Source organism: Peromyscus californicus, unplaced genomic scaffold (genome assembly GCF_007827085.1).
Source record: "Peromyscus californicus insignis strain IS unplaced genomic scaffold, ASM782708v3 Scaffold_5__1_contigs__length_169319896, whole genome shotgun sequence".
Taxonomy (NCBI): Eukaryota; Metazoa; Chordata; class Mammalia; order Rodentia; family Cricetidae; genus Peromyscus; species Peromyscus californicus.
In genome coordinates this window covers 27,523,057-27,548,789 of record NW_026294573.1, presented here as the reverse complement: position 1 = coordinate 27,548,789, position 25,733 = coordinate 27,523,057, and the positions used below count along the sequence as shown (strand labels likewise).

Below are 25,733 nucleotides of genomic sequence, written 5' to 3'. Positions count from 1 at the left end.
GGTAGCTAACCCAGGAGCAGAAAGAATAGTCATAGTCCTGGAAGGGTTGTGGCTCAAATGCTCCAGCATGAAACTATTAACACATTAGCATGAAGGAGAACAAAATCCGAGTACCAATCCTTTATCTTATGTTTTAGGAGTCTAGCTGTCCATCATAAGAAGAAATCTCCCTTTTCAAAGGGAGAACTCCGAGTAAACAATTAGAATGAAAGAACCTTTGGATGGTGGATGTGACAAAGCAGTGGTACAACAAGGGCTTCTGGACAGAATTAAAGAGGAGCCTGAGGATGCACAGGTAAGCATTTCTCTTGACTTTTTTTTTTTTTTGGGAGACGGTTTCTCTGTGTAGCTCTGGCTGTTCTGGAACTCGCTCTGTAGACCAGGCTGGCCTCGAACTCACAGAGATCTGCCCGGCTCTGCCTCCAGAGTGCTGAGATTAAAGGCGTGAGGCCTGCGCCGCCGCCACCTGGCTCTCTTGACTTTTTTTGTTTTTTGTTTTTTTTTGTTTTTTCGAGACAGGGTTTCTCTGTGTAGCTTTGCGCCTTTCCTGGAACTCACTCTGTAGACCAGGCTGGCCTCGAACTCACAGAGATCCACCTGCCTCTGCCTCCCGAGTGCTGGGATTAAAGGTGTGCGCCACCACCGCCCGACTCTCTTGACTTTTAAAATATTGAAAGTTATTATTTTTTGTCTGGAGAAAATGGTAGTCGACAGCTTCTGGTTTATAAGTTGATATAATTGATTTTTTTTTTCATCCGTTAGATGAGTGCTATGAAGGCTGAGGGATATATAGTTAAGCAGTAGAGTGCATTCCTAGCACTGTGAGGATCTGTGTTCAATTCTCAGTGCTGGTCCAAAATGACTAGATGTGGTTTTTTTTTTTTTTTTTTTTTCTCGAGATAGAGTTTCTCTGTAGCTTTGGAGCTTGTTCTGGAACTCACTCTGTAGACCAGGCTGGCCTCAAACTCACAGAGATCTGCCTGGCTCTGCCTCCCGAGTGCTGGGATTTAAGGTGTGTGCCACCACCGCCCAGCATGTGTCATGTTTTGAATGTAGCTCCAAATCTCATTCATTGGGAACTTAACTCCTGATGCAGTGTTGCTGGGGCGATGATCCTAAGTGCAGATTCTGTCGTTACAAGGAGTGAGTTTGTTGTAAAAGTCAGTTGAGCTGCTCTTCGCTTGCAGTCTTGTTCATTCTTGGGCACTCTCCTACCCGTTGTCACATTATAATGTGACTTAGAAGACTTGACTAAATGCATCCCCTGTGTCTTGGAATTTACAGCCCTCAGAACTATGAGAAAACTCCTTTCCTTCCAAATGATCTGTTGCATGGTTTTTCTTATATTTTTGGTTGTGAACCTAGCCTTTAACAGCTGGGCCATCTCTCTAGCTCTGCATGATTTTTTTTTTTTTAAAGCAATACAAAAAACGTCTACGACGATGGGTTAATCAGGTTTTTGGTATTCTGAATGAGAAAAGAGCAAAGGTCATGGTAAATGTGGTACTTGTTTTTGTTAAAGAAACAAATATATAAATGGTAATGATTATCTACACTAATAGATGGTATAATGTGTGATATGTATCATATGATAGTATGTGGCATTAATATGATTATTAATATCAATGCCTGCTTAAGAGTGTGCCCATTATCACTCTCACATCTATGAAAATATTCTTATTTTACACATGAGGATGCCAGAGCTCAAAAAAAGCCAAGCAGTGTGTATGGGTTAGTTAGTAGACATTAGATAGGATTCAAACCCAGATAGTAATATTTCAGAGAGCCTGCCCCTCCATATGTAGCTTGAATTGAGAAGATTATGCAGAATAGAGCCTTGTTATGAACTTTGATTTTAAGAGCAACAGGAGACATTATAGGGTTAGTTCTAGTTTATTTATTTTTTTGAGACAGTCTCATCACCAGGCTGTCCTCAGATTTGCTATGTCGCCGAGGATGACCTTTACCTTCCATTCCTCTTGCCTCTGTCTCTCCACTGAGTGTGTGCTGTCATGCCAGGTTCTCATTGTAGAGACAGTAACATGAAACAGATTCGCATCTGGGAAGCACTGTGGCTGTTCCTTAAAGACAGATTAGAAACAAAAATGACTTGTAGAGAGTCAGTTCTTTTTTTTTTTTTGTTTTCAATTTATTTATTTATTTTGTAGACAGCATGTATGACCAGAAGAGGGCACCAGATCTCATTACAGATGGTTGTGAGGCACCATGTGGTTGCTGGGAATTGAACTCAGGACCTCTTTAAGAGCAGTCAGTGCTCTTAACCTCTGAGCCATCTCTCCAGTCCGAGAGAGTCAGTTCTTTTGGCAAGAAATTTATTTACTTTCTTTAGCATGTTTTTTGTTTTTGTTTTGTTTTACGCTCTTTAGTTACTGATGTTATTGTAGAAACAAAGCAATAGTATTTAAACATAATAAAAATTAATAAATTCAGGGGGTGGTGGTACATGCCTTTAATCCCAGCTCTTGGGACGCAGAGTCAGGTGGATCTTTGTGAGTTCGAGGCCAGCCTGGTGTATAGAGCAAGATCCAGGACAGGCACCAAACTACACGGAGAAACCCTGTCTTGAAAAACCAAAAAAACAAACAAATAAACAAAAAAAGTGAGTTCCAGGACAGCCAGGACTGTTACACAGAGAAACCCTGTCTCCAAAAACCAACCAAACAAAAAAAGTAAGATTTAACTTCTCACACCAGCTCACAGCAGGGTCTTTGCAGCACAGGAATGCCCCCTAGGTTTGGTGTTGCTCTTGAATTCCATGCCTTCTTTGCTCTAGTCACAGTGAGCTGAGAGGGTTGGAAGGTGGTGTTTGCAGAATGTGGAGGGAGTGGTGGAGGCCTCCAGTGTGCTTCTCCTTTCAGTGTGCTTACGTGCCCTTGAGTTGGCAAATGGTTCCTCTTGCCTTATCCACTATAACCATTTGTTTGCCAAGTTTTGTGGGTTCTGCTTTTTAAATATATTTCCCCATTTCATTATTTTTCATGTGAACCGTTTGCAACTTGCCCTACCTTCACTCACGCAGTCCTTCAAAACACTGTAGTGGTGCCATTTTATTCTTTACAGATGTAATATTAACCCACCCTCTCCCCCACCCCACCCCCAGTGCTGGGGCTTGAACCCAAGGCCTTGCACAAGCTAGACAGGTACTCTACCATCTTCGGCCAGTTTCCTCCTATACAGTAAATCATAAACATTGGAGTGTGCTGTCCAAACTACTCATGTCTAGCCTTGGTTTCCCTCCTCACTGCCATTGGTCAGTTTTCCCATTTCTAATGTGTGCTCCTGGAAACTATTTGCAGTTCACTAAAAGATAAAAATGAAAATTCTATGTGTTTGTTTTGGGTAATCCAAATTGGCTTTGAACTCGTTAGGAGTTGAGGACATCTTTGATCCTCTTCCTTCTACTTCTCAAGTGCTGAGATTCAAGGCACATGCCACCATAACCAGCTGTAATAGATGTATTTTATTCAGTGTTTTTTGCCTCTTTTTTTTTTAATTTTAAACAGGGTTTCACTATGTATAGTTCTGGTTGGCCTGTAACTCTCTGTGTAGACCAGGCTGGCTTAGCTGGCTTAGAAAACTCAGAGATCTGCCTACCTCTGCCTCTAGAGTGCTAGGATTAAAGGTGTGTACTACCACACTCAGTTCAAATTTTTCTTTTATTTATTAAATTTTAATATTTTTATGTATTTAATTTTGGATTTTTTTTTAACTCACTCTGTAGACAGGTTGGCTTCAAACTCACAGAGATCCTCTGCTTCCTGAGTGCTGGGATTAAAGGCATTTACCACCACCTCCTGGCTTTAATTTTGAATTTTATTACTGTGTGTGTGTGTGTATGTGTGTGTGTGTATGTGTATGTGTGTGTCTGTGTGTCTTCATGTGTGCCACATGAGTTTGAGTGTCCTTGAAGATAAGAGGGCATCAGATCTCTGGCTGGAGTTTCAGGTGATTGTGAACTGACTGACATGGGTCCTGGAGCTTTACTTAGGTCATCAGGAAGAGTATGCAAGGTGCTGGAAAAGTAGCATAGAGCTTTATATCTTGATCCTCAGGCAGCAGGTAGATAGAGATACTGGGCCTGTTGCAGGGTTTTCAAACCTCAAAGCCCACCTCACTGATGCACCTCCAACAATGCCACATCTCCTAATCCTCTGGTAGCTCATTAACTGGGGACTAAGCATGCAAATTTATTAGCCTATGGGTGCCATTCTCATTCAAACCACCACAGTTATAGCTGTTTTCTGAGCAGCAAATTAGTCTGTTTCCTTTAAACTCAATCAACTTCATTTAAGTTCTCTGGACATAGGCAGAATAAAAACAGATTATTGACCAAAATATCACATGAATGTGCCCATCTCAGTTTCTGACAGAGTCCTTGTTTCCTTCTAAAACTTCATGAGTCAGGTCATTTATTTTAGCATTCTCACCCTAGCTCCCTTCATAATAACACATTAAATCTCTGCTTTGAGTATTCAAGGGCTTTCCTAGCTCAAAGTTCCAAACTCTTCCACATTCCTCCCACAAACTAGTTCTTTTTTTTGTTTTGTTTTGTTTTTTCGAGACAGGGTTTCTCTGTGTAGCTTGTGCCTTTCCTGGAACTCACTCTGTAGACCAGGCTGGCCTCGAACTCACAGAGATCGGCCTGGCTCTGCTTCCCGAGTGCTGGGATTAAAGGCGTGTGCCACCACCGCAAGGCACAAACTAGTTCTTAACAGTACTGAACTGCTTACTGCTTGCTTCCTGGCAAGTGTATATGGTGTTGTGTTATTTCCTGATGGGAAGGTGGAAGGGCAAGTAAATGTGTATGGAACAGACCAAACAGAAGGGATAGCCCTATTCTGAGTAGTCCAGTACTGTAAGAAAGAAACCAGTCTGTCTTCATAACCTGATTACGTCCAAGGAGGCCCACTGCTTCTCAAGACTGTTAGTGGGAGTCACATGTCTTTCTACTTTTCTTTTTACTAACCCTGCCATCTCCAGTGGTAACCTGCCTATATGACACACTGGTGCAGCAGTGGCAGAAAGAGTTGTGACCAACCACCATCTGGTTGTATTTAAGGTCCAATCCATGCGACGCAACTCATACCTGATATTGCTTGGATGGACCTAGAGGAAAACAATCCTACAGTACTCTGCTAAAGGAGTGTAGCAATGGAATGACTCCTGAAACAATCTGCTGTACTCATAGGTTAGAGTCTTCTCAGCTTCCTCCTGCACAGATGGGAACAAATACAAACTGAACAGTGTGCAGAGAATGAGAGACCTTGGAACACTCAGTCCATTAAATCCCTCCCTTCAGGGCTCAGGGAACTTTGCAGAAGCGGAGGCAGGAAGGTTGTCAAAGCCAGAGGGGATGGAAGACAAGGAAACAAGGCCTTCTAGACCCAACAGGGTTGATGCACATACGAACTCACAGAGTCTGCAGCGTACACAGAGCTGCACAGGGCTAAGCCAGACGGGGTCCCAGTGCTGAAAGGGGAGGTGGATATGAGGCTCCCTAACCTAACTGACAACTGTTCACAAAGGAAGAATTAGTTTTCTCCAGCAGAGTTTGACTGGGTATATGAACCACTGTAGCAGGCTTTCTCTGGACCACACATCAGCTCCAAAATCATGCCATGGAGACTTGTTATTAGTTATGAATGCTCAGCCTTATCTCTTGCTTGTTCCACTAGCTCTTATAACTTTGACCTGTTTCTCTTCATCTGTGTGTTGCCTCAGGGCCTTTTACCTTTCGTTCTGTATGCCCTACTTTCACTGCTTCCTCCATGTCTGGCTGCTGGTTGGCAGCTGGCTGGCTGGCCGGCCGGCCGGCCCTGGGCATCTCCCTCTCTCCCTCTCTTTTTTTCTCCCTCCTCTCTCCTCTCTGGAGCCTAGATTCCTCCTACTACTTACTTTCTGCCCGCCAGCCCGGCCTATCCCTCTACTACCTAGCTATTGGCCATTCAGCTTTCTGTTAGACCAGTTAGGTGCCTTAGGCAGGCAAGGTGAAACAAATTTAACACATCTTTACAAAAATAAAGTAATATTCCACAACAAACCAGACTTAAGGGCAGGCCCCATGCCTAGCAGTAGATGGCCAACACAAAATGAACTCAGTGGTATACTTGGAGGTCTTTCATCTCATAATACTTTTCTGGACTGTTTGTTTTTGTTTTGCTTTATTTTGGAGACAAGGTTTCTCTGTGTAGCCCTGGCTGTCCTGGAACTCTGTTGACCAGGCTGGTCTTGAGCTCATCTGCCTGCCTCTGCCTCCTAAGTGTTGGGATTACAGCATGTGCCACCCTGCCTGGCTCATTTTGTGTTCTTATGGGGTTCCTGTGTGGAAATAAATGTGTGTTGTTTGTGCTCCTTGTACTTTTTCTTTGGCTTTTTTGTTTGTTTTGTCCTTTTTTGTTTCTTTTTTTAGTTGCTTGTTTTCTTTTTTTGTTTGTTTTGTTTTGTTTTTTTGGTTTTTCAAGACAGGGTTTCTCTGTGTAGCTTTGTGCCTTTCCTGGAACTCGCTTTGGAGACCAGACTGGCCTTGAACTCAGAGATCTGCCTGGCTCTGCCTCCCGAGTGCTGGGATTAAAGGCGTGTGCTACCACCGCCCGCCCGGCTAGTTGCTTGTTTTCTAATGAGAAAGAAAGGGTATAGTTTTGGGTGGGTGGGGAGGTGGGGGAGGATCTGAGAGGAGTTGGGGGAGGGGAACTGTGATCAGAATATATTATATGAAAAAAGTCTATTTTCAGTTAAAAGGAAAAAGTATATTTTTCATTGAAATAGAATTATATCACTTTTCCTCCTCCCTTTCCTCCTTTTAGCCCTCCCCAGGCAGCCTCCCTCAAACCCCTCCTGTATCCCCCTCCAAGTTGAAAGCCTCTTTTTCTTTATTGTAGAGTGAGAGTGTGTATGTGTGTGTGTATGCACAAATATATAAATACAACCTCCCGAGTCCTTTTTTGTTGTTTGTGTGTGTATATATAGTTCCCGAGCTGACCACTTTGCTTTGGACAGCCAATAAGAGGGCTTATGCCTGCCTGGAGAGATGGCTCAGAGGTTAAGAACACTGACTGCTGTTCCAGAGGACCCTGGTTCAATTCCCAGTACCCACATGGCAGCTCACAACTGTCTCTAACTTTAGTTCCAGGGGACACAACACCCATGGTAAACACCAATGAAAAATTAAAAAAAAAGAAAAAAAGCCTTTAAAAAAAAAAAAGAGGGCTTATACCTGGGAGAGGCTAATTCTGTCTCCCAACAGTCATTAATTGTCTGTAGTTCTTTGTGTTGGGATGGGACTCCATGAAATTTTCAACTTTTCTATGTAAACATACCAATTAGGAATCAAATGTCAGCATGAGTCTCAGAGGGGACAGACCACAGTACTATCTAAGTCATTTCATCCTGCTGTCACAACATTACCATAGACTGGTAGCATTATTATAAACCAGACCCGTGCGATGGCTCGGTGGGTCAAGGGGCTGGCCGAGCAAGCCTTGTAACCTGAGTTTGTCCCTAGAACCCATGTGAAGTTGGAAGGACAGAACTGATTTTACAGAGTTGTTCTCTTCCTTCCACATACTCATCATGGAACATGTGTGCCAACAGCTTACACACATACAAAAACAAATAAAAAGTAAACTACGCCGGGCGGTGGTGGCGCACGCGCCGGGCGGTGGTGGCGCACGCCTTTAATCCCAGCACTCGGGAGGCAGAGCCAGGCGGATCTCTGTGAGTTCGAGGCCAGCCTGGGCTACCAAGCGAGTCCCAGGAAAGGCGCAAAGCTACAAGAGAAACCCTGTCTCGAAAAACCAAAAAAAAAAAAAAAAAAAAAAAAAAAAGTAAACTACACAAACCTTTCTTTTGTTTGTTGTTGCTGTTTTGAGTTGTGGTCTCATTTTGTAGCCCAGGCTGGCCTGGACTTCAATAGGTAGCTGGGGCTGACTTTGGACTCCTGGCAGATTATCTGCCTCTGTCTCTTTTGTACTGTTATGAGAGACATTGCTTTGCTAATATCTCAGTGATATTGAATCCAGGGCTTTGCATATCTTAAATAAATGATCTGAGCTCCATCGCCAGCAAACAGTAGAAACTTGTTCTCATGGCTTTGGAAGGTGGAAGTCAGAGCAGTCCCCCAGCATGGTGGGTTCAGTAAGAACTTTCAGGATATGGACCTCATGGAGCTTTAGTTCATGGGAAGAGAACTGTCTTTTGGCCTTTACTTTTAAAGGGCACAGTCACGGTTTAAATGTGAAATGTCCCCTAATTAGTTTCCTTTCTCTTGCTGTGATGCAGCATTATTGTGACCAAGACTAGGAAGGAGTGAGTTTATTTTGGCTTGCGGTTCCAGAACTGTGAAGTCCATTATGATTAGGGAAGACATGGCAGCGGTCAGGAAATCATGGTGACAAGTGCAGGAAGCTAACTGGTCACATTGTCATTCATACAGAAAACAGGTAGTGGGGCTAGGCCATAAAATCTGAAGCCCTTCCTTGGTGCTAGATTTTTCCAGCAAGATTCTACCTCCTAAAGGTTTCATAAACTCCTTAAACAGAACCACCAACTGGGGACCAACTGTTTAAATACACGAACTTCTGTGGGGCATGTTTCCTTCAAAGCAATTGATTCCCAGATAGTGGTGCTTTTTGGGGTGGGTGTGGATCCTTTAGGAGGTGGGGCCTAGATGAAGAAGTAGGTTGCTCTGGGCAGGTCCTGGGGATCATATAGTTTACTGTGCTTCCTAATCTTGGATATAGATGCTATTGAAGTCCCAGTTGGCATTCCTTCCTACCATGATGAACTCTGTATCCTTGGTAACCAGTGTAAACACCTCTTCTCTTAACTCTGTCAGCTATTTTGCCACAGAAAGGAGAAAAGTGGATATTGTAGGGACTAAGGTAATTTATGAAGGCTCTACTTTCATAACTTTGCCAAAGACCTCACGAGGGTATAGATATTGTCTACTGCATATTTACTAATGAAACTCACTGGATCATAAAACACAAACAAAAAGATAGCCCAGGTGTGTGGTTATTCTTTTCGTCCCAGTACTCAAGACAGAGGCAGGCAGATCTCTTTGAGTTCAAGGGGAATTGGCAGAGTGGAAGCGTCACAATAAACTTTTAAAAATTTTACATGTGTGGGTGTTTTGCCTGTGTGTATGTAAGTGCACCACATGCATGCCTGATGCCTACAGAGGCCAGAAGAGGGCCTAGGTCCCATAGATCTGGAGTTAGAAATGGTTGTGAGCTGCCTATGTGGATGCTAGGAATTGAACTTCAGGTTTTCTGGAAGGTCATTGAGTGTTCTTAACTGCTGATCCATATATCTAGACCCAACACATTTCTTTTAAATCTTTTAAAGGCTGCTTCCTTTATAAAAAGATTTATTTGTATTTTTTTTTTTTTTTTTTTTTTTTTTTTTTTTTTTTTGGTTTTTTCGAGACAGGGTTTCTCTGTGTAGCTTTGCGCCTTTCCTGGATCTCGCGCTGTAGACCAGGCTGGCCTCGAACTCACAGAGATCCGCCTGGCTCTGCCTCCCGAGTGCTGGGATTAAAGGCGTGCGCCACCACCGCCCGGCTTATTTGTATTTTTAATGAGCATATGAGTGCAGGTGTCTGTGGAAACCATAAGTGCAGATTCTCCAGGAGCTGGAGTTACAGGCAGTTGTGAACTGAACTCAGGTCGTCTACAGTTGCTGAGCTACCTCTCTAGCCTGAGAATAAATTTTTAAAAAAGTAGTGAATGAGGGCTAGAAAGATGGCAGAGCAGTTAAGAGCACTTGTTCTTGCAGAGGACCCATGTTTGATTCCCTGCAGCCACATGGGTGTTCAAAACTGCCTGTAACTTCAGTTCCAGAAGGCCTGACATCCTTACCTGACCTCTGTGATTGTCAGGAACATATGTGGTATACAGACATACTTGCAGGCAGAACACTCTAATAAATGAGTAAATCTAAAAAACAAAAAGTGATGAAATGAGGAAATCAAAGATGTTGGAATCATTGACTGTGTTAGATGTTGCCAAGAGACCAAGTAGTAATGGAACTTAAAAGCAGTTACTGGATTAGCAATTGTGAAATGGTTGGCTGTTTTAAAATAGTCTTAACTACTAGCCTGATTGCATTAAATTCAAGAGGGAATCAAAATGAGACCACAGAGAAAGAATGAAGTATTTGTTTTTAAAGTTGTGTATGTGTATTGATGTGTGTCAGTGTGGGTATGTATGTGCCATGATGTGTGTGGAGGTCAGATGGTAGCTTTCCTGAGTTTATTCTTCCCATCATGGGATCAGAAATGGCTCAGGTCGTCAGGTTTGTACAGTATCTTAGGGTTCTTTCTTTTCTTTCTTTCTTTCTTTTTTTTTGGGGGGGGGGTTGAGAGAAAGCTTTGTAATCTGTCCTGGAACTGGTTCTGTAGACCAGGCTGGCCTCGAACTCACAGAGATCTGCCTGCCTCTGCCTCCTGAGTGCCGGGATTAAAGGTGTGCACCACCACTGCCCGGCTAGGGTTTGTATTGTGGGGACAAAACACTGTGACGAACAGCAAGTTGGGGAGGAAAGGGTTTATTTGGCTTACACTTCCATATTTATTGCTGTTCATCACTGAAGGAAGTCAGGACAGGAACTCAAACGGGACAGGATCCTGGAGGCAGGAGCTGATGCAGAGGCCATGGAGAGGTGCTGTTTACTGGCTTGCTCTCCATGGTTTGCTCAGCCTGCTTTCTTACAGAACCCAGGACCACCAGCCTAGGGGTGCACCAACCACTATGGACTGGGCCCTCTCCCATTTATCACTAATTGAGAAAATGCCTTACAGCTGGATCTCGTGGAGGCATTTCCTCGACTAAGGCTCCTTCCTCTCTGATAACTCTAGCTGTGTCAACTTGACACACAAACTAGACAAAAACAAACCCAAAACAAAACAGTATAACTGATCCCTTGTCAACTTGGCACGCAAACACATCACTATTAAGCCACAACCCTTCCTTTTCTACTCATCCCCAAGATTTCACATTAAAAACATACATAGCTTTTAAAAGTCCCACAGTCTTTACAAATTCAAACACTTTAAAATTGCAGTTCTGCCAGGCGGCGGTGGTGGTGGCAGCGGTGGTGGTGGTGGCGGCGGCGGTGGCGGCGGTGGTAGCTGCCGCCGCATGCCTTTAATCCCAGCACTCGGGAGGCAGAGCCAGGCGGATCTCTGTGAGTTCGAGGCCAGCCTGGGCTACCAAGTGAGTTCCAGGAAAGGCGCAAAGCTACACAGAGAAACCCTGTCCCGAAAAAACAAAACAAAACAAAAAAAATTTTTCAGTCCCTTTAAAATAGTCAATCTCTTTTAAAATTCACAGTCTCTCAACTATGGACTCCAGTTAAGTACTTTACTTCAAGAGGGAAAACCAGGGCACAGTCAGAGTCAAATCACATTTCAGTCTTCCGAGGTCTGGGATCCACTCAATCTTTTGGACTCCTCCAAAGGGTTTCTGTCACTTGTCCATCTCTGCCCACTTCAGCACACACAGCTCATCTTCTAGGCTCTGACTGGCTCCACTCCACTGCTGCTGCTGTGTCTTGGTCGTCCATGGTTCTGGCATCTTTTTTTTTTTTTTTTTTGGTTTTTCGAGACAGGGTTTCTCTGTGTAGCTTTGCGCCTTTCCTGGAACTCACTTGGTAGCCCAGGCTGGCCTCGAACTCACAGAGATCCGCCGGCCTCTGCCTCCCGAGTGCTGGGATTAAAGGCGTGCGCCACCACCGCCCGGCTGGTTCTGGCATCTTAAAAATGCTGGGGTCTTCTGCTGCAGCTGGGCTGTGCTTTCACCAATGACCTCTCATAGGCTCTCTTCATGGTGCCAAGCCTCAACTTTTCTGCCTGACCCCTCAGTCCTGGGCCTTCACCTGCCACTGAGGCTGCACCTTCACCAGTGATCTCTCCTGGCCTCTCACAGTGCCAAGCCTCAGGTGCTTTCCATGACCCCTTCATGCCTTCAAAACCAGTACCACCAGGGTGATGCTTACACATTACCAAGTCCAGCTGCCAGCATGAGGTACAACCTTGGCTACCTCTGGAACATAACTTCTCTGTGCTTAGGAAACACTTCCCAGAAGATTTCATCTCAGTGATGCTGGTCTCTTCTTAATCACCAATGGTTTCTTTTTTTTTTTTTTTTTTTGTTTTGTTTTGTTTTTTCGAGACAGGGTTTCTTTGTGTAGCTTTGCGCCTTTCCTGGATCTTGCGCTGTAGACCAGGCTGGCCTCGAACTCACAGAGATCCGCCTGGCTCTGCCTCCCGAGTGCTGGGATTACAGGCGTGCGCCACCACCGCCCGGCTACCAATGGTTTCTTAGCTCCAGTTGACCAGCATCAAGTTTCCAGTAAAGCAAAGTTTCACTTTAGTAGTTCTGGTATTTTGTTAATCACAGCTGATTCTTCAGCCCCAGCTAAGGAGAACCACAAACTCTTAATTCAAAATAACACGTGGCCCCAATAGAGTCTTTAAACTTCCCTCTGAAATTTCACAAGTCAGGCCTCCATCCTCTGCACTGCTCTCAACATTATCTTCCAAGTTCCCACAGAACATCCCACAGAGCTCTTAACACTCAATGGCTTTTTGAGTCCAAAACCCTTCCACAATCTTCCCCAAAACATGGTCAGGTCTCACAGCAATACCTCACTATACTGGTATCAGTACACACAGCAAGTGCCTTTATCATCTGAACTGTTTCACTAGCCCAAGAATGAAATACTTTTAAAGTTTGACTGTAAAGGGAGGGAAATGGGTGAATAGTGATAGCTTCTAAAGGAACAACATATTAATATATAATAGAGAGGAAGAAAAAACCAAGGTGGAGATGGAGAGGAGAGGAAAGTAAGGGGGTTGGATGGAGTGATAAGAGGGAAAGGAGTCCTTAGCACTTAGTTAGAGAGGTTGCCTTTCCTAAGGTAAGAGTTTGCTAAGTGGTTTGGAGATAGAGTGGAAGGCAGAATAAAGATGCCGAAGGCATTCTTGGTTGCTTGTTTTCAATTGGTAAAATTGAAACCAGTGAACAGGAAATGTATAACATGAATCCTAATTGGTCTTAAATCCTAATTGGTCTTAATAAAAACCTGGAGCCAGATTTCAGAGTAAATGCTGAAAGATTAGAGAATCAGAGCAGCCAGCCACCACTTATTACCTCTCCAACTCCTCAGCCTGAAAGAGACCTAGTTCCTGTCTCCTCCCTCCTTTCTCCGCTGAGCCATATCACTGCCTGTCTCAACCTCCCTAGAGCTGGGATTAAAGGTGTGTGCCATCAGTGCCTGGCTCTATGGCTAACTAGTGGCTTAGTTCCTCACTCTGATCTTTAGGCTAGTTTTATTTGTTAGATCGCAAACAAAATATCACCACAGAAATGTGGTGGTAGGAACTGCAAGTAATGAAAATTTAAAACTCAGGAAATAAATCGTGATGGTGTATGCCTTTAATCCCAGACAGAGGAAGGTGGATCTCTAGGAGTTGATGCCAGCCTGGTCTATATGGGGAGCTTCAGGCCAGCCAAGGCTAAATAGTGAGACCCTGTCTCAAAACAAACTAATCAACCAAACAAGACCCCCTCCCCCCCTTCAAAAAGAAGAAAACCCCAATACAAAAACCCTAGGGAGCTATATCAGGAGCATTAGATAATATTACAGGTTGATAAAACTAATTTTAAAATCTTAAGCATTCTTTCTGATAATTGGTAGAGCATGTGAATCTTTTTTTTTTTCTTTCTTCGAGACAGGGTTTCTCTGTGTGGCTTTGCACCTTTCCTGGAACTTGCTCTGTAGCCCAGGCTGGCCTCAAACTCAGAGATCCGCCTGGCTCTGCCTCCTAAAAATACATGCCACCACCGCCTGACTGAGCATGCGACTCTAAATCTCAGGGTCTTAGGTTCATGCCCCACATTGGGCGCCACTTGATATGTGAAACCACGTGAGTCTGTTAAATGATCTCAAGAATTTATTAAAGTATAAAATGGGGATAATACTCTCACTGATAGAGAATAAGGAAGATGCCATCGCTGATCCAGTTGCTGAGTCCTGCCGTTCTGCCCAGGGAAGCTGGGGACCGACTGCAGCTGCTCCATGCTACCTACCCAGTCCTCACCACCAAAGAGAGTGCTTAAGTCTTCTCTCTCAGCTTTTAAAGGGTCACATACATAGACAAAGCCACACCCTAGGGCTTATACCTCAAAGCCATTGGCTGAAAGGAACAAATTCCCACAACAGGAGAAAGAGTGATATAGTGCCTCCACTTCTTTGCATGTATCAATAAATAGTTTAATAAGTATTAGCCTGAAACTTTATAGCTAAGAATGACCTCATTTTCCTATCTCTTCCTCTTTGAGAGCTGAGATTACAGGCAAGGGTGACCATACCTACATTATGTGATGATAGGAATGGAACCCAGTGGCATTCTTATTGAGCTGCAAACCAAGTCTGACACCCTCCCCCCCAACTTTTGTTTTGAAATATATCAGGTCATTTAGGCAAGAAAAAAAAATAAGGTAATTGACTTTAGCATAAAAGCAGCTTTATATTGACAATTTTTTTTGTTGTTGTTTAAGGCTTACATTTTCAAAATTTCTTTTCTTTTTTTTTTTTTTTTTTTAGGTTTTTCGAGACAGGGTTTCTCTGTGCAGCTTTGCGCCTTTCCTGGATCTCGCTCTCTAGACCAGGCTGGCCTCGAACTCACAAAGATCCGCCTGCCTCTGCCTCCCAAGTGCTGGGATTAAAGGCGTGCGCCACCACCGCCCGGCCAAAATTTCTTTTCTTGAGACAGTCTCACCCTGTACAACATATCTTGGCCTGGAACTCACTATATATCCCAGGCTGGCCAACAACTTGTGGTATCTCTTCTTAGTCTCCCCAAGTGTTGGGATTAATAGACCAAACCACCACAACCAGCTTCATTTTCTAACATTTAAAATAATTATATTAAGGATAAAATTGATTTCCTAGCCGGGCGGTGGTGGCGCATGCCTTTTATCCCAGCAGTTGGGAGGCAGAGGCAGGTGGATCTCTGTGAGTTCGAGGCCAGCCTGGTCTACAGAGCGAGATCTAGGACAAGCACCAAAACTACCCAGATAAACCTTGTCTCAAAAAAACAAAAAAACAAAAACAAAAAAAGATTTCCTTGTGATGATTTAACTTATAATTTGTGTGTGTGTGCAGGATGTGCATGTGCACACTGGAGTTACAGGCAGTTGTAAGCTGCCCAGTAGTGGTACTGGGAACCAAATTCTGGCCTTCTGGAAAAGTTGGAAGCACTCTTAACTGATGAGCCATTTCTCCAGCCCCCATTGTGATGACTTTTATATAATAAGCAGACTGCATTGAGTGTCCGCCCCCATCTCCCACCCCAAACTGGCTGTCCTGGAACTCGATCTGTAGACCAGTCTGTAGACTGTAGACCAGGCTGGCCCTGAACTCAGAGATCTTCTTGCCTCTGCCTGCCCCTCATGTGCTGGGATTAAAGATATGAGCTACCACCACCTGGCTTGCATTGAAATTTTTGTATCTCACTGATCATTAATAGATAGGAGAGCTTGTAAATATATTGGCTAAAATTATTAATTTAGGGGCTAAAGCCTTAGCTTAGTTGGTAGAGTATGTTTGCCTAAAATGAACAAAGTTTTGGGTTCAATTCAGCATTGTATAAACCAGGTGTGGTGCCTCATGCCTATAATTCTAGCTAGAGTCTGAAGGATCAGAAGTTCAGGCAGGGTTAGCCTAGTCACATGAGATTTAGTTAAAAGGGAAAACAAATTACTAATTGAACACGGGCGGTGGTGGCGCACGCCTTTAATCCCAGCACTCCCGGGAGGCAGAGGCAGGCGGATCTCTGAGTTCAGGCCAGCCTGGGCTACAGAGTGAGTTCCAGGAAAGGCTCCAAAGCTACACAGAGAAACCCTGTCTCGAAAAACCAAAAAAACCAAACCAAACAAACAAATTACTAATTGAGATCTAAACTTTATGTCACTCATTTTATTTCATATTAAATATTCAATTAAATATTAAGTATAAATGTCACTCTTGAATATAATGTAAGAAATAAGTAGTGTGCAAGTACTCACTGTTGAAGTCTGTTGATCTGGGATCAGATTTCCAATATTCAGGTAAAAAGCTAAAATATCACTGAAGGACCACACCATATATGAAATACCTGATCACTAGAAGTCATTTTTAAAAACAGCTCAGGTGCCAGGTAGTGGTGGTGACATAATGCCTTTAAATCCCAGCAATGGGGAGGCAGAGGCAAACAGATCCGTTGTGAGTTTGAGGCCAGCCTGGTCTACAGAGCAAGTTCCAGGACAGCCAAAGCTGTACAGAGAAACTGTGTCTCAAAAAAACAAACAAACAAAAAAACAAAACAAAACAACAAACAAAAACACCACCAAACCGCTCAGGTAGTGGGTGTTTGGGCTTCCCACAGGTATCTTAATTCTGAGACTTCCTTGGAGAGGGAGGTCTACAGTGGTCATTCTGTGGCAGTGGCAAGAGGAATTCTGAGGGTTGCAGATCATCACTTCTTTGGAAACTGGATGTTTTACTGGGTGCTAGAATGCAAATACAGATATTTATTGTTGAGTAACTTGAAGTCATTGATTTTTCAAAATCAGTGTTCAGATGTCACTATTCCTTGGATTCACTTATTTGCCAGATAAATTGATTGAAGCCGAACTGAAAACTGTTTGTCCTTTTGTTGTATCTTTTGTATTTCTTACAGTAAAAATGTGGGCAAATTTAAAAAGTTGAGCATGGACTGTGATCCCAGTGCTGGAGCCTGCTGGTTTAGTCTAGGCAATTGGTGAACTCCGACTTTGTTGAGTGAGAGACCCTATCTTAATAAGTGAGGTATAGAGTGATTGAGGAAAACACCTGACATGGAACTTTATCTAGTATCTCTGTGCACGTGCACATATTTTCCCACACATGTACATACGCAAACATATCCAAATAAGTAGTATGAAAGATTGGAATGGCTACATACTATATTCTCATCTATCAAGATTACTTTTGAAAAATAGGTATAACTGCAAATGTTTTCTAATTTTGAAAGACAGTCTTTGTAAAGATTGTGTCTAGTCTTCTAATTCTGATTTTTGAGGTTTTTATGAAGAAGACTATGATTAGGATATATAAAAGATGGATGTGACAGGATCAGAATTTTTTTTTTTTTTTTTGAGATAGGATCTCTGTGTAGCTCGGGCTGTCCTGGAAATTGCTCTGTAGGCTAGGCTGGCTCCAAACTCACATGAGAGCCGCCTACCTCTGCCTCCTGAGTGCAGGGCTAGTGGGGTGTACCTCCATTGCCCAGCTCAGAATCAGTTTTTTAATTGACTTTCTAGTTTATTCATGTCTGTTGTATTTATTTCTCCCCCTCTCCTTTCTCTTGTTTTTAAGGAATATGAACTTCAAGAAAGTGAACTGAAAATTAGTGCTGTGTTTTCAGCTAATGACACTTCTCTTGGTAAGAAATAAAACTAGCTAAGTTTGTTACAGTTGGTCGAACTGAGGGATGCACCTCTACCTGGAAGTCTTTCTCCTCTTTTAGAGATTATTTTTCAGTATGGAAACTGGTCACCATTGGCCTTTTAAAAAATGAAAGACATTAAGGTTATATCAGAAGGTGATACATGTATTAAGGAAATGTATTTTTATATAACTTCTGCTTCTAGCTGGGAGCAGTAGAACATGTTTTTAGTCCCGGTACTTAGGAGGCAGAGGCAAGTGGATCTCTGTGAGTTGCAGGCCAGCCTGGTTTACAGAGTGAGTTCCAGGACAGCCAGGGCTACACAGAGAAATCTTGTCTTGGAAAAACAAACAAACAAACAAACACCTTTCGGTTAAGTTATATGTGCACATGTGTGTGCAAGTGGCTGAAAGTGGTACACAACTGTAATCAGGACCTGTGAATGTGAGACAGGAGGATCATAAGTTTGAGGCATATGTGTATATGAGAACTGGTTTTTAACTAAAATATAATACTTATTAAGGGTTGTGGTAAGAAAAAGTTGAAACTCTTTGTTTTGGAGCATGGTTATTGTTTTCTTAGTGTAATGGCTTTAAAAAACTAACAAGTTTTTTCCTTGAAAATATATGCATTGGTGAAACTGACATTGCTTTCTTTTTTTTTTTTTTTTTCTTATTGTGTTGCTAGGCTTTCAGCTTGGTCCATCGTCGTCCAGCTCAGACTCATTAGTTTCTTCAATTCCAACTACTTATGTGCTCTGTTCTGGTTGTAAAAAACTACTTAATAAGACAGGATGTGCTCAGCTTTTCTGTTCCACGGAATGCATCACGAGATACTCGACTGTCTTCAAGTCACCTCAGCCCAAGAAAACCTGCACACATTGCTCCAAGTACAGGGTTCCTAAACTTTTACTTTCTTTTCTTTTTTTTTGAGACAGGGTTTCTCTGTGTAGTTCTGGCTGTCCTGGAATTTGTTATGTAGACCAGGTTGGTCTCAAACTCACAGAGATCTACCTGTTTCTGCCTCAAGTGCTGGGATTAAAGTTGTGTGTACTATCATTCCTGGCTTCCTCGCTTTACTTCTTTTTTTTTATTGTTTGTTTGTTTTGTTTTTTTGAGACAGAGTTTTTCTGTGTAGCAGCCCTGGCTGTTGTTCTGGAACTCAATTTGTAGACCAGGCTGGCCTCAAACTCACAGAGATCACCTGCCTCTGCCTCCTGAGTGCTGGGATTAAAGGTGTGTGCCACCACTGCCTCGCCTATTTATTTATTTATCTATCTATCCATCCATCTATTTATTTATTTATTGAGGCAGAGTGTCAGGTTGATATTTTGACACTTCTTAGGATTTTAATGAGGCAGCATTAGCATATAACTTAGCACATTATAAATGCTTAATAAATGAGATCTTATTAATAAAGAATTTAATTGTGTATTATTACATAATAATAATATGTGCATGATGTTTTCTTAATTTTTATGTATATGAGTGTTTTGCCTGCATGTATGTCTGTGCACCACATGTGTGCCTGATGCCAGAGTAGGCCAAAGAAGGCTTCATGTCTCGTGGAACTGGAGTTACAGATGGTTGTAAGTTGCCATGTGGGCACTAGGAATCAAACCTGGGTCCTCTGGGAGAGCATCCAGTGCTCTTAACCCATGAGCCATTTCTCCAGCCCCATATTTGTTTTGTTTTTGTTTGTTTGTTTGTTTGGTTTTTATTAATTATGTATTTGTTTTTCAAGACAGAGTTTCTCCGAGTAGTTTTGGTGCCTGTCCTGGATCTTGCTCTATAAACCAGGCTAGCCTTGAACTCACAGAGATCCGCCTGGCTCTGCCTCCTGAGTGCTGGGATTATTTTTGAGACAAGTTTTCATGTAGCCCAGACTGGCCTTGAACTGATTTACATAAGACTTTGAAATCGTGAACCTCATTGCCCCCATCTCTCAAGTACTGAAATTATAGATAATGTGCCATTACATCTGGCTAAATATAATGTATTACGGTTTTTAGTGAGAAACCACATTCAGAATCACTACTTCATCTGCAAGCACATATTTGGTGTTTCATTGATTGGTTCACAAATGTTTTTATATTTATTTATCTTGTATGTTATCTGTGTGTGTATGTGTGTATGCGCACACACACAAGGTCAGAAAACAACTTGTGAAGTTGGCTGTACTAGGAGGGGGGGTCCCGTTCATTCAACTCAGGTTAGCAGACTTGGTGGCAAGTATCTCTGCCAGCTAAGCTGTCCGTCAGCTTTTTATGATTGCTTTGTGAGACAGGGTCTGACAGCCCATACTGGTTAGGAGCTTCGTATGTAGCTGGATGACCTTGAACTATTTTTTTAATGACTTTTTTTTTAGTGTTTTGACTGCATGTTTGTATGAGAGTGTTGAATCTCCTGGAACTGGAGTTACAGACCATTGTGAGCTGCCATGTAGGTGATAGGAACTGAACCTAGGTCCTTTGAAAGAGCAGCCATTGTTCTTAACCTCTGAGCCATCTCTCCAGTCCCTGACCTTGAACTCTGAATCCTCCTGCCTTTCCCCTCTCAAGTGCTATTGTACCACCACACCCTGTAGAAGCACATGTATTTTTAAGCTTAGGTGAATTTTAGAAAATGTAGACAATTTTTATTATCTTTTCATAGCTTACCATATAATAGTTATGAATAATAAAGATATGTGGGATGGGGAAATGGCTCAGTCGGTAAAGAGCTTGCTCTGCAAGCATGGGGACTTGATTTGATCCCAAGCATCCACATAAAATGCTGGTACAGTATCTCATGCCTTTAATCCCAGCACATGGGAGACAGGCAGAGGTCAATGGGTCTCTAACTTGGGGGACCTGCCTAGTTTGCTTAGTGAGTTCCAGGCCAGCCAAGGCTACATAGTGAGATCCTATCTAAAAAAATTAAAAATGATGGGCATAGTGGGGAATGTTTGCAGTCCCAGCACTGGGGAAGTGACACGTGAGGACCCCTGGGGCTAGGTCCCTGGGGCAGCATACAGTAGTCAGAGCTTCAGGTCCCAGTGAAAGACCCTATCGTGAACAACAAGGTGGATGGTGCTTGAAGAGGAATGCCTCTGGCCTCTGCATACATGTGCACGTACATACACAAAATAAAAATAAAGGTGTACAAGTTGTAGGCTAGTAGGATGGTTCACTCCATACTCTCTGGATTTGAGAGGCAACTCAGTTTAACCTCTCATTTAGTCTCCTGATATGAAAAGTGGAAATGATAGTACCACTTCCCTCGCAGTGTTTTGTGTGGTCCTTAATGACTGGTAGGGTCATAATTCACTACACTTACGTGTGTAATATTACAGTCATCGATAGTTACTTTGTTACCTTCCTCCACTAGTGTTTCTGTTTTGAATGTTTCCTTCAATTTTTATACTTTTGAGAAGAATAGCAGCATTTAGCCTCTATCTAACCAGGTGTTGCTTTCAATGCTTACTGCAATAATTGGCTCTTACAAAACGGCTCTAGAAATCTCAGAATGGCTAAGTTATTCGTGTTGTGTTCTTCTCAGCACTTATAGCTAAGATTTATATAGCATGCTAATTTTTATATTAATCTCTCATAGTTCATCTTGAAATTTTAATTTAAAATATTCATTTATGACAGGAATAAACAGGACCTAAATAAAAAAAATATTCATTTATGATCTCGATCAGGATTATACTATTGACAGCTGTTGGGTAGAAGACACATGCTGTGGAATGGCCACTGAGTCTAGTCTTCCTGACTCCAGCAGAGAGCTGGAAGTCTATTTTTGTTAAATATAATTCTGGTCCAAATGCTCACATTAGATAGTATAAGCCCTACTTTACACTTGAGATAGTGGAGACAAGAATTGCTTCACTCATAGTCATTTAGCTGAGAAGTAACAGAACTCGTCATCAGCACTGTGTTTCAGATGATTTATGCAGGGTTTTTTTTACTATGCAATAGTTATTCCTAGCTAAAATAACATTTTAGCTCCCAGAGAGAAAGACGGTAGAATCATTGCACATTTGTCTTTGTTATTTGTTTTTAGAGACATTTTAAATCCAATGGATGTGATCACAATCAAATTTGAAAATTCCTCTTCATACAAAGATTTCTGCAGCCAGTTATGCCTATCTTCTTATGAGCTAAAGAAGCCCATTGTTACCATATATAGCAGTGGCGTTTCAACCAAGTGCAGGATGTGTCAGAAGGTCACTGACGTAAGTGTGAGTTACGGTTCACTTTCATTGGAATTCTACTCAGATGGTGTTTTTTCTTTCTTTCTCTCTCTCTTTTTTTTTTTGGTTTTTCAAGACAGGGTTTCTCTGTGTAGTTTTGCGCCTTTCCTGGAACTCCCTCTGTAGCCCAGGCTGGCCTCAAACTCACAGAGATCTGCCTGGCTCTGCCTACTGAGTGCTGGGATTAAAGGCGTGCGCCACCACCGCCCGGCCCTCTCCCTTTTTTTAAAGACAGTATCTTGCTCTGTAATTCAGACTGCCTTCAACTTTGAGGCCATCTTCCCGTTTCTGCCTCCCAAGTGCAGAGATTATAATGCCACCATGCCTGTTAAAAATCAGAGATTTCTTTTGCGTGGCTCTTATTTTGTATTTGTGTAGCTGATATACAGATTAGATTTGAAATTAAATATCAAATCCAGGTGTAGTGGTGCATGCCTTTAATCCCAGCACTTGGAAGGCAGAAGCAGGTGGATCTGTGAGTTTGAGGCCAACCTGGTCTCCATAGTAAGTTTCAGGACAGCCAGGGCTACATAGTGAGATCCTGTCTTGGGAAAGAAAAAAAAAAAAAAGGACGAAGTATAGGAAGAAGAAAGAAAGAAAGATAGAGCAATCAAAATGTGGTACAAGGTCTTTGTTGTGATGCTTGTTTTTCAGAATTTCACACAACAACCTCACTTCGAATTGTTGTGAGAAGTATGACTATGGGAGCTATTGTTAGGGTAGCTCTGACCTTCTTGTCCCTGATGGTGTACAAGCAGGTGTGGATTTCTGCTGTGGAGCATGTAGGGTGTCCCCCCCCCCCAAGTTGGCTGTGAAAGGGTGAGCTGCAGAGTGAAGGTGGGAGTCGTCGTCCGTCTGTGTCCCCCCCCCCCCCCCCCCCTTCATCCCGATGTGATCCTCTTTACAGGGAAATGGGGCCGACTCCACATAGGGATGGTTGTATAGTGACATGATTTAGATGAAATAGGCCACTTTAAACAAATTTTACATTTTATTCATGGCTCAGAACTTACAGATGATTTGTTGTGTGAAATGTTGATAGTGAAAACTCTTTATAGATGAACCCATGAGTAGAGTTAAAAGCCAAAAATTGATTGAAACTAAAGGAAACTTTTTTTTTCCTTCTAAGATGTATTTTGGAATGAATTCTTGGTTGGTTGGTACCATCATTCTATGGTAATACTTTAGGTACTTACTATTTACTATAGTAAATAGTAGTCTGGTTAAATATTATATGTTTCAGTTTTAATTACTACTGGTTAAGATTTCTTTTTATTCTTTGTGTATGTGTTTATGTGTATATGGGTATGCGTGTATGGGTCAGGTTGATGTTAGAAGTCTTCATCATTTGCTTTGTACTTTCTTCATTGAGGCAAGGTCTCTCAGTTGAACTCAGAACTCATCAATTCATCTAGTCTAATTAGCCATCTTGTCCCAGATATCCCATCTCCACCTTCCAAGTACTAGAATTACAGGTAGGGCCCGCAAACCTACTTGGCATTTATGTGGGTTATAGGGATTTGAACTCTAGTCCTTTTTCCTGTGTGGCATGTTTTAACCATTGAGGCATCGTCCAATACTCTTTTTTTTTTTTTACAGTTCTTACAAAGGATGTAAATGACAATGATTTTTTTAGGGGCTATGGTGATAGTTCAGTTGGCAGAGTGCTTGCTGCGGCCATGAGGATTTGAGTTCCAGCCCTGTAACCCATGTAGCTGGTTGTGGTGGTGTACACTACACTCCCAGTAGAGAAAGGTGTATTTAGGGGGCTCACTGGCTAGCAAGCATCAATTACTTGCGGATTCCAGGCCAGTGAGAGACTGTGTTCCAAAAAAAGGGTAAATGACACCTGAATGATACCTAAGGTTAAGCCCTGACTCCACACACATGTGCACACATGTGCATGACACTCATGCACCTACATGCACACAAACATACAGTTCCTTTACTTAGCAAATTTTTGATTTGTTAATTCCTTGAGCAGTTGAAAATACCCTTTTATTATTAAGAAATATTTTACTTTTCAGGAATTGCCGCTTTTGGCAGTCCTGTTACTATAATCACAGGAAAATAACTAATGCTTTTTTTTTTAATATATGACCTAAGTATCCATCCCATTCCTAATTTGGGATTGATATTGTATTCTTCCAAACTAAGTGGATTATGTGAAACTTCATAATGTCCATTTCCTTCCCATTTCCTTCCTTACTAAAAGATCGGCTCTTGTGTTAATGACAGTTTTAGAGTTAACAGTTGCTTACCTGTTAACAGTTTGGCCTATGGTAATCATTCAGAAATCAATACTGTATAAGTGGTGGTCATTATTTGTTAAAGCATGAATAGACTGTATAGTTCATTATGTAATTATCCCTGCTTAGTGTGACGCCCAGCTTAATAAGGAGATGATTTTGTAGTATCTCTTAATATGAATTAAGTATTGTTTCTATCTCCTGCTGAAGAGTCACCCAATTTAGGTAGCTTTAAAAGTGTTCAACTTTGCTATACTGAAGTCCAGATCAGTCCTGAGGATGGCTCTATGCTTCACGGATTATCTACATTTCATTACTTATAGTGTGCTTTGCTGTTAATTGAGTAGTTACTAGTTTTCTTCAGTTTTGTAGCTACGGCTGGCCTTAGGCTCCTGATCCTTCTGTTTTGGATGTCACGGGCTGTTTTTTCATTGCTGGGTTTTTTGTTTCTTTTTAAAATCTGTATGTATGATTTTGTGTGTGTGTGTGTGTGTGTGTGTGTGTGTGTGTGTGTGTGTGTGATTAGTGAATGGGTGTGCATGCTATGGCGTATATGTAGGTGTCAGAGGACAACAACCAGTGTTGGCCCACTCCTTCTACCTTGTTTGAGGCAGGGTCTCTTTTTATTTAAAGCTGGGTATGTTACGCTGACGTGAAGTTCTGGAGATTCTCCTGTCTCTGCCTCCCATCTTGCCATAGGAGCACCGGGATCACATATATACACTGTTGTCTTCGGCTTTCCATGGGATCTGGAAATCTGAACTCACATCCTGTGGTGATATTTTATTTGTGCACCCCAATAAACCTTATTTGAGGATCAGAGGAAAAAGATAGCCACTCTATTAAACATAAAGTCAGACAATGGTAGCACACACCTTTAATCCTAGCATTCGGGAGGCAGAGATTCATCCGTATCTCCGAGTTGAAGGCCACACTGGGAACAGAGCCAGGTGTGGTGGCACATGCCTTTATTTAATTCCCAGCACTGGTTAACCATAGAGGTCTGGAGGTCTGTACAGACAGACAGGAAGTGACAGAGCTGGGCAGAAAGAGGAAGTGATGTAGCTGGGTGGAGAGAGGAAGTGAGATGGCAGGGACAGAAAGGATATAGGTGTGAATATACAGGAAGTGGCTCTCTCTGGAGGCTGAGGGTTGGTGAGCTGAGGTTGGCCGTGGCTTGTCCTATTCCTCTGATCTCTCAGCTTTCACCCCAGTATCTGGCTCCGGGTTATTAATAATAAGTTTAGCACTTTGTCTTACTACGTCCTCATGCTTTTGCATAACAAGCACGTTACCAAACCACTGAGCCTTCTCTCTGGCCCCTTATCTGAAACAATGATGTAATTATGTTTGAACTTACGCTTAAACACATCTTATGTCATTGCTGTCCTAATAGAATTTGGCCCAGAAGCCACTCTATTCTTTGGGGAATTCACTGAGGCCGTCCGCTGAAATGAACGAGATTACAAATGACCCAGGAAGAACAGAGCTTTTCTGCTCTATTAATTGCTTATCTGCTTACAGAATTAAGAATGTTATTTCTTCAGGTAATGATTAAATTTGATAAATTTATAGATTTAGTAACATATTAAAGATGACCATGACTGGTGTTCTTAATTTTTTATATACTGAATTTAATATGGCCAAAAACCCAAGATTGACTTACTTTTGAAAAATTGATAATAAAGGAAAAAAGAGTTTCACTGATACTCTTTTTTTGTAGAATATACTTTATGGTTTTAGGTATAGGAAAAATA

The 25,733-nt window shown here is 42.2% G+C and overlaps 1 protein-coding gene across 8 annotated transcripts in view; it reads left to right on the top strand.

Annotated features, from left to right (window-relative positions):
• The window catches only part of Zmym6 (zinc finger MYM-type containing 6), a 47,866-nt gene that overhangs the window by 1,411 nt on the left and 20,722 nt on the right, over window positions 1-25,733 (top strand). For 2 of the 8 annotated variants that reach the window (XM_052715035.1, XM_052715034.1), the window contains exons 2-6: window positions 138-295; window positions 17,422-17,488; window positions 18,179-18,380; window positions 21,538-21,715; window positions 25,373-25,523. In XM_052715035.1, the coding sequence (XP_052570995.1) occupies window positions 206-295; window positions 17,422-17,488; window positions 18,179-18,380; window positions 21,538-21,715; window positions 25,373-25,523 (688 nt within the window). In that variant the 5' untranslated portion in view covers window positions 138-205. Of the gene's footprint in view, window positions 1-137; window positions 296-17,421; window positions 17,489-18,178; window positions 18,388-21,537; window positions 21,716-25,372; window positions 25,524-25,733 lie in introns of those variants that run through there. The other 6 variants (XM_052715036.1, XM_052715039.1, XM_052715037.1 and 3 more) reach the window with 6 other exon arrangements.